This window comes from Lactuca saligna, chromosome 8, assembly GCF_052625555.1.
Source record: "Lactuca saligna cultivar CGN05327 chromosome 8, ASM5262555v1, whole genome shotgun sequence".
Taxonomy (NCBI): Eukaryota; Viridiplantae; Streptophyta; class Magnoliopsida; order Asterales; family Asteraceae; genus Lactuca; species Lactuca saligna.
Genome location: NC_136424.1, coordinates 216711039 through 216720487, shown reverse-complemented (window position 1 = coordinate 216720487; position 9449 = coordinate 216711039). Strand labels below are relative to the sequence as shown.

Genomic DNA, 9449 nt, shown 5'->3' with positions numbered 1-9449 from the left:
CTTTTCTGGCCGTGATTTTGGGGATGTCACATTGGCACTTGGACAACACTTCGTTACTCTTAAAACAATTATCCTCGGAAAAAACCTAGTATCATTACCACTAGAGTTTAGTCTAATATTCAACGAGGCTAATTAATAGTCTAGCTATTATTACTATTATATAAGCGTTAAAAAATACTTATATAACCCATAATAATAGCCCAAGTACTTATTATAAGTTCCTAATAACATTACTATATTATAACATAAGATATACTAAAGATAGGTTAGGCATAACTCACTTACAGTAGGTTTTTATCAAAACCGGGCTCCGCTGAAGCAGCGTTCCCGAATCGAAAGACTCTTTTTCTCAGAGCCATCGGGCACTCCGAGGTTTCCACCTCATGCTAGGGAGGTTCCGTAGGCTTTTCGGGGGGTTTCGGGGCTAAAGAGAAGTTATAGAGAGAGAGGGAAGTGATGCGAGTTGTGAGAATGAAGAGGGCTTCACCTCTTATTTATAGGGGCTGGAGGGTCACTCACGTCGTGATTTTTATGATGCTCACGTCATGAGCCAGCTGGTTCTTTATATCCACGCGTAGCTAAAAACAAGATCTACAACTTAATTTTAGACTTCGTCAACTAATTCTCGACCAATCTTAAATTTAATAGTAGGAGGAGATTATATTGTTAAATGTCAGCGTAAAATTCTTAACTTCTACATACGGACTCCGTTTTCGTTTGTTTTTTTATCGTTAAGTTTCAATAATGAAATCTTCAAATCTCATTTTGGTCGCGTAGTCCAAAAACCGCTCGAACTAAAATTCGAGTTTCGGGTCGTGCACTGCTATGCCAAATCTTAGAAAATTCATAACTTACTCATACGAAGTCATATTTGGGCGTTCTTTTTTTGTATGTTCTCGGTTTAACGTATACTACAACTTTTGTTTAGATTTATAAGGCTAAAACATCATCCATCGTAATTTCACTATTTACATCTCCCGGTGCCATATCGGTTTTGCCGAAAAACTTCGACGAGCTATAACTTCTTCGTTGTAAATCGGATTTCGGCGTTGTTTATATGTACGGAAACCTTGAGACATATTCTAAAACTTGGTTAAGATTATTTATTCTAAATAAACTTTTGTCAAACATTCATTTTCGACCCATATTATCTCTAAATTGACTAGCCCGAATCTACGGGCGTTACAACAACATAATAGCTTGAGAAAGTAGAGTGTACCTCTATTTTGCATTCATTGTCAATTTCTTCTTATTTAGGGTTTGTGTAAATAAGTGCATTTGTCCCTAAGTCCATTTCTATTCCAATACAACACATTCATCTACCTTTACCATCTCCACCATCCCCACCTTCTACCACCACAACCCAACAACCTTAAACATCCACTGTCACCACCAAAAACACCACCCAATGCTGGTTGTAGAGTGTAAGATCACAAGAAATACTAAACAATATCAATAATTTGCAAGAAATCTTAAAAACTGTTAAATCTGTCAATCTCAATTTCGTTCTTCTCGATCCCAAAGCGTCCAACATACACCCAACTACCAATTTTCCTAAATGATATTAAAAACTTCAAGTTGGGCGTGGATTTGGATTCAGATACTGAAGCACCTTCACCACATCTTTAATTTTTGGTTTCTTCGATAACAACCAAAAAAATCTTCAATTTCTGATTTTTTTGATAACAACCAAAAAAATCCAATGGCGGTGAAGGGAGCATCGGAATGAAGAACACCAATAGAGCAAATTATTTGCCCAATCCCAAAATCATGAACAACAAAACAACAAATTGTAATATATTAGGTCTTACATGAAGAACCGAAGTCTTCAACACAAAAAATCAGTATATATTTTTCGTTGAAAATTGTTGTGCTTAGTGTTCTAGGGTATAATAGACCATGTTTCTGAATGGACGGTGGATGTGCCGGGCAATTTTGGTAAACCTTTGTGCAACATTCGCTTGAAATATGACATGTTTCTGAATGAAAATAATTCTCAAATTAAACTTTGTGCGCCCTTCACTTGGCGCGGATAAACGGCCAATATCATTTATATGTGCATAAATTTGTGTAATTAACGAATATCCATGAATATGGACATATATTTGCTAATTCACAATATAAATAATAAATACTGCTATTTTTTTCTTTATTCTTTCGATACCATTTGATGCACATCGTAAAAGTTAAACAAAATAAGATCCAAAGTTCACATGTAAAATATACGTTATGTTTTTGCGGTAGCAGTCGAATGGTTAATGTGTATTCTAGGGGTGAACATTTTGACTGAACCAGACCGGTTATAGAGAATATTGTGGACCGTGGACCGGACCCGATGAGTCGTGTCTGGGTCCGGTTTTTCTAGTTCTTGGACCTGTTTGGACCGGTACAACTTTAATTACATAGAGTACAAGTCATTAAAATAAGTTTTTGGGTTTGATAGAACTCGTAAAAACGAATATGTCATTGGGTTTGATGCGATACAACTTGTAAAAATGATTACGTTTCCGTTTCATGCATAACTAACCTACCTTAATGTTATAATATTATAACTTGCAAAATTAATTTTCCAACTAAAAGCAACTAACATATAAATCAATTTAACCAAGATCCATTTCATATGATTTATCTTTCAAAGATACATAAAACTAAGAATTATAGTCTAAAATAATAGTTAAAAAGTTGAAATATTTCAACTTTGATAGCTCAACTTTGAATATTTGTAACTCATTGAATATAATACCAAAATCCACAAAAGTATAGTCTACATCCATCTACAAACTGTAAATTAAATGTTGGAAAAAAACCACAGGTCAATACAACTTACAACGAATGAGTTATGGTTGTATAAAAAATTTTCACAGATTGAAATTTTTTAAAAATATTGCTGAAAAACTAAAAATTTTCAACTTTGATAGCTCAACTTTGAAAGACTTATAACTCATTGAATATTTTACCAAAAACAACAAAATTATAGTCTAAATTTATCTACAAACTGTCAATTAAATGTTGGAAAAAAAACGTTGTGTCAATCCGACTTAAAACGAATGAGTTATGGTTGTTTAAAAATTTTCACAGATTACAAAATTTTAAAAATATTGTTGAAAAGTTGAAATTTTTCAGCTTTGATAGTTAACTTTGAAAGATTGTAAATCATTGAATATTGGAAAACCCGTAAATTAAATGTTTGGAAAACCGAGAATCAATCCGATAGATTACAAAATTTTAAAAATATTGTTGGAAAGTTGAAAATTTTCAACTTTGATAGTTAACTTTGAAAGATTGTAACTCATTGAATATTGGAAAAAACTGTAAATTAAATGTTTGGAAAACCGAGAGTCAATCCGACTTCAAACAAATGAGTTATGACTGTTTAAAAATTTTCAAAGATTACAAATATTTTTTTTAAATTGGGTCCAATTGATTCTAAACCCCGTAAAAACCGAACCGGATCGGAAAAAAAAACTTGACCGGTTTTGATGGATTCCTAAAACCGAGAACCGATCCAGGGTCCGAAAAACAGTCCGGTCCACCAGTCTAAATGTTCACCCCGAACTATATTCTACATATGAGGTCCACAATTAGATTTCTCACATCCTCGAAATGTTGTTAGTGTATTGGTATTTGATTTTCATATGGGTTTTAAGACAGATTTACGTGGATCCTTTAGATAATAAGTTTTATCAGTTTTTAAATCTATATTATTTGTAAAATTAAAATTTATTCTGTTTTATAATCTTATACAATACAACTACGAACTATAGAAATCATCCCAAACAATACTTTCATATTATTAAACATCACCTCATGAGCCAAACCTAACCCTTGGCGTCCATCATATTCCACCGCTCGATGATGATATTAATTTCATCATTCACATTCCCAAATCAAATCCATTTGATTGATTCCCTTCGACTCAATTCCGACTACTGTTTGACACTTTCCGATGCCGGTTGCTGAGGCGGCGACACTTGCGTCAACAACATTGCTGATGCCGGAGATATGGTCTGATACTGTGACGGCAATGGTGCCGCCACCGAGTGGTGGTTCGAGTAATAAACCTGATCTTGGGTCGGGTGGGCGTATTCATATCCGTACTTTCCACCACTCGAATTCGGCAATGGTGTAGCAGGATGATGAGAGACATTCACATACTGCTGTTGGAATTGGTTGCTTGGGATTTGAATCATCCCTGGTGTTGTAGTCATCTGGACAGCGGTTTTGGTTGGGTAAAGTGGGGGGACGGCGGCAGAAGATTGAATGGCGGTGGGGTTGACGGCGGCATCCGGTGGGTTGGACTGCATTTGCATGCCATATTGGTGGTTTTGCGATACCGGAAGAAAGTAGAGCGGGTATTGTTGGTGGTCCATTTGTGGTGGTGGGGCGTAGACTGGATAGTAAGATGAACCGGGTGGCGGTGGCTGGTTGTGGATGTAATGTGGTCGAGTTTGATAGAATTGTTGTTGTTGATCTTGGTTAAGTTGTTGTTGTGGTGGTGGTGGTTGTGTGTCGGCGTAATCAGGGATTTGTTGGATTGGGATTTGGTAATTCATGGTGGACATGGTGGCGGAGGTGGTGGTGGGGTAGACTTGTTGGGTGGTCGCTGGTGGAGTTCCGGTTTCTCTGGTTAACGAAGGGTTTGGATCTTGAGTGAATGTGGACTTCGAGTGACAGTTTGCCGATGCAATGCTGCTATCACTGTAAAATATTTTGATCATAACATAAAATTAGGAATACGATTATTATTCTATTGAATGCGTATGCATTGGCAAGTTGGCAAACATTATTTTAACTTTTTTTGAGGTTTTAAATTCATTTAATACAAATACATAAGCATCTAAATATTATAAACTACTATTAGAATAACTATAGCTTTTTAATTTATAAATAAGGGTCATTTAACTTATTTCTTTATTCTTTATTTGATTTGATATGTATTTTTGTACTTATTATATCATATTCTTATGGGTTATTGACTAAAGTTACACGTGGGGTGGGGTCTCTCCTATCATCATATAACCCGAATTTTAAGGAAAAAAACGTTATAAAATTACAGCAATATAAACAATTTGTTTTTAAGGTTATTTGTATTATAATGTTAAAAAATGAGAATAATGTTAAACAATTTTTTAAGGTTATTTAATTTTATAAACAGACAACAATTTTAAAGAATTTGTTTTTTAGGTTATTTGTCTTTTAATTGTATTTAACGTATTATTTAACCTTTTTAAAAACTTGGATTCATCATCAGAACATATTTCAACCAGTAAAATGATATTAAATTTTAATGGTCATTCACTATAATATTTTTCAATCTGACGTAATTTATCTATATAGATATACACGACATTACTTCTACGATGTTATATAATATTTATCACAAATTATTCGATTGAAATTCATTTTAAATTTATAACGAAAGCACAAATAAAAAAGGTTATGGCCTATTAAAATAATAAAACTATAAATGACCTATAAAACAAATTCCGTATTATTGTTTCAAAAGATATCATAAATAACCCTCAAAACAATGAAAAAGACGTGCTAATTCATGACTTTATTTCTCGAACAAAAGCTCGCTAATTTTAATTACGAATTTGTGAATAGATTAAATCTCGCAAATGTTCTCGAGGTACCTCTTTTTTGCAGAAATGTTTCCTACAACGTTTACATTGTTTCAAGTTGATCTTCTTCTTAGTTTTAAAATCAAAGTTTTTGCACTCGATTTGGGGGTTAGAAGGTGAACATAATTGATTTTATTAAATAAATTCTTTCGATCTAATTTAAAAATGGTTTATGTAAATCTTTAGTGAATCAAGAAAAGAGATTTTTTGTAAATCTTTAGTGAATCAAGAAAAGAGATATGTAAAATGTTCAAGAAAAGAATGAGTTTTTTTTATGTTCTTGAATTCTGTTTGCAACAAAGAATTATTATTAGTTTATTACGATAATAGTAGTAATATTCGGTTTGCAACAAAGAATTATTATTAGGTAATTTAAAAATAACTTTTCAAACTTATCGATGCTCTCAAAATATTAAATTTAAGATGAACGTGTAAAAAACCATCTTCATGGAACACATTAAATCTTACACTAAATTTAATGTAATGAACTAAAAAAAACTGTAAAAAAAATATTCCGGTTAATTGAGTTGACATCAACGGGTAACAACAGGGACAGGAGGTTTACCTGGCTATGGAATCAGGCGAGTGTAATCCATACGCGCCACCGTGCTTCGAGTCCGGCGAAGGCAAGTTGTAAGCATCATGACCAAACTTCCTTTGCACAGGCTGAAGCGGCAACGGCGGCTTCCTCATCCCACCACCGGGTGCTCCGTGATCGGATCTCTCATCATCAGAAACAGTCGTGCCACCTCCGGCGGATGACACTACAGCAGCCCAACCGCCGACGTTATTTACAGGAACAGGCGGCGGAAGAACATTCACATTCAACTGTGACAACTGCTCATCCAGTCCCGCCATCTGATTCATCTGATCCACCCTCACCTTGATTGGCGGCAAATTCGACATTGAAGGAGATGAAGAGCTAGATCCAAACGACGACGTTGTTTCCACCAACGGAGAATCCGGCAAATTTAACTGCACATCTAAACGACGACGTTGCATCTCAGATTCCGTGTAGTTATCTCTCTCCTCTTGAATCGTCCCATCTTTATGTTCAAGTAAGTTATCAATGGTGGCAGAATCCGACAACCCTCTAGGGAGCAATCCGGCGCCGTTTAATGCATCAACAAACCACGTTTCAGATTTTGCATCGTCAAGTAACGATCCCATGGAAGCTGCAGTTTCGGGTTTTGATAGGAACAAGAATAATCTCAATCTAGAGGGTTTTGTTGAGGGATTAGATGCATTCAACCGATCATATTCTTCCACCATGTTATCCAGATCTTCATCGGTGGAGACAGATACAAGTGAATCAAGATCTTCACTTGGGAGCTGGTATTTGAGGCTGAACTGGCGGCCATTGAGGAGGGTGGAGGAGAGGCGACAACAAAGGTCCGCAAGTGAAGTGTGGCGATCGGCGACAACAATACGGGTTTCACCGCCCATGTAACAGAGGGATTTGTCGTGGGGACGGGGGATGATGTGTCCACCGAAGCTGCACATCATTCGGAGTTTTGGTGGTGGTAGAGTTTCGTCCCACTGGCGGCTGGTGGGGGAGGAGACGGAGGAGGATTCTAGGGAATCTTGGTAATGGTGGTGGAGGGCGGTGGTGGGTGGTGGAGGATCCATTCTTGGGTTTGGTGGTGGCCTTGAATTGAAGTGAAGATTAAGATGGGGGTATGTGCATGTAAGTAGAGAGGTGGAGATTGTGAATAGGAATTAAAAATTGGACAAGTGGGATTTTCGAGTAAAGATTAAGGAAGGTTTGCTGGTTGATTTGATGGTGTGATTAACAAATTTTCACCTTTTACCACTTGAAGCATAATGGAGTCCCGTTGCTAATTCCTTTGCTACGTCTTTTATATAAGCATCCTTACCATTTTTTTAAAAAAAAAAGCTTTAGGTTTAAAAAAATGGTTTAAGTATGAAAGTCGTTTATTAAGTTGCAAGTATGTTTTATCACTAATTAATATAATATGATAGATGCGGTTATATATGTGGTGTTTAATTTTTTACATTATTGATAAAACCTCAAAGATTCAACGACAAATACGATGTGGAATAAAGAAATTAATATGAGCAACGAGGGTGTGCTTGACCGTGAGTTTCACAGCTTTAAGCTTTTAGTTTTTAATAAAGAAAAAATGATTTTAACAGATTTTTTTTTTTGAGCGTTCGACTTTTAATTTAAAGTAAAAGTTTAAGTCTAAAATCTATTTCATGGGGTGTTTAAAAAATATATTGAGTTTTTTAAATAAAATTTTAGAATTGCTCTTCAAAATATATTTATATATTTATCTTTTTTAAATAAATGTAATTTCATATAATTTTACATATTTCAAAATCTTCTAGATACGTTTATCAAACATTAGGTTATAATCCGTAGAAACCATGGTCGGTATATTTACATTTTTATATAGATAAAAAAAAAGTAAATGTTAAAAAAAAAAACCAATATATTATCTATTGTAAGTAATTATGAATTAATTTGTTAAAAAAAAAAAACATAATAATGTTATTAGGATATGATTTTGTATTTTTAAAATTTAAATTGAATTTGATTTGTTACCAAAAATAGGAAATAATAAAAATCATACAAAAATGTTACGTGTCAAAGAAATATTCTAAAAAATTGACACATATTATTTTAGATTTCATTTATTAGAAGATGTAGATTTATATAACAAATATAATGAATAATGACTTAGAGAATAACAAACTTTCAATTTTGGTCATATTTAATCACTAAAATTTTCTCGTGCTTGATTTACCATTAAGTTATTTGAAATTATTCACGGTTTACCCTTATGATCCGTTGACCGGTTACCATTCATAAGGATAAAATGCGAACAATTTCAAACAATTCAGGAGTAAATCAAGTACGGAAAAGTTCAATAACTAAATATGAATAAAGTTGAAAGTTTGTTACCCTTTCAAGTAATTATCATGTAAATGTAACTAAATGTTATTAAGAATAAGTACAAGTAGAATATGAAGGTCACAAAAGTGAGGATGTTGTAATAAATGTGTGATATACCTTTATTGTATTATGTATCAAAAACAACACTTAGAAATACAACATGAATCGAAGGAAAAAAAAATATTATGGTGGTTTCAGGCATATACTTAGGATATAGGCGGCGATTTTGACTCCAGATGGTGGAGACGGTCGTTATAGATCGATACTTTTTTTCCTAGTTATTACTTGTATCTACATTTTCTATTTTTATGTTGGTTATATATGTATTTCTCATTGTGTTCCTTTTGATTTTAGATCTTATTTTTAGTTTTATTGCTCATATATGTGTACTTTTGCCTTTGTGAAACTCTACTGATTATTTCTTCTTTTTGGGTTGACGTTTCACTTATAGGTGAATAAAGAAACTCTAGTTAAACACTTATCTTGTTAACTAGTATTTAAATCCATGAACTAAAACATGGTTATGTGGTACGTATTTTATTCTGTAATACTCTTTACAAACACAATACAAAACAAACATGAAAATTAGTGACTAAATGTGACCAAAGTTAGTGACTAAAACATGGTTATGTGAATAATTTCAAATAATTCAAGGGTAAATCAAACATGAAAAAAAAATTAGTGACTAAATGTGACCAAAGTTGAAAGTTTGTTATCCTCTCAAGTCATTGTCTCCAAATATAAACTATAATTTTCAACTTCCAACTAGCAAGTACAAACTAGTTTTGTCAAACACGCTCATAACTAAGAAATATTTCAATATGCATATAGTTCTAGAGAGATAATTACAAAGTGAAATTTTGAAAATGCGACTTACAAATGAACCTCATCCAACTATTTATTAG

The 9449-nt window shown here is 33.7% G+C and overlaps 1 protein-coding gene across 1 annotated transcript; it reads right to left on the bottom strand.

The window, feature by feature from the left end:
- Window positions 1-3701: 3701 nt before the first annotated feature.
- Window positions 3702-7442, bottom strand: LOC145013223 (uncharacterized). The gene is made up of 2 exons (XM_078972032.1): window positions 6190-7442; window positions 3702-4698 (listed from the first exon to the last, which is right to left on the bottom strand). The coding sequence occupies exons 1-2, from the start codon at window positions 7251-7253 to the stop codon at window positions 3927-3929; spliced, it is 1836 nt and encodes a 611-aa protein (XP_078828158.1). The 5' UTR covers window positions 7254-7442; the 3' UTR covers window positions 3702-3926.
- Window positions 7443-9449: the final 2007 nt, after the last annotated feature.

Coding starts and splice junctions, on each gene's coding strand:
- LOC145013223 (XM_078972032.1), bottom strand. CDS start 7,253: ATGGATCCTCCACCACCCACCACCGCCCTCCACCACCATTACCAAGAT. Junction 4,699..6,189: donor TCGCCTGATTCCATAGCCAG/GTAAACCTCCTG, acceptor AATATTTTACAG/TGATAGCAGCATTGCATCGG.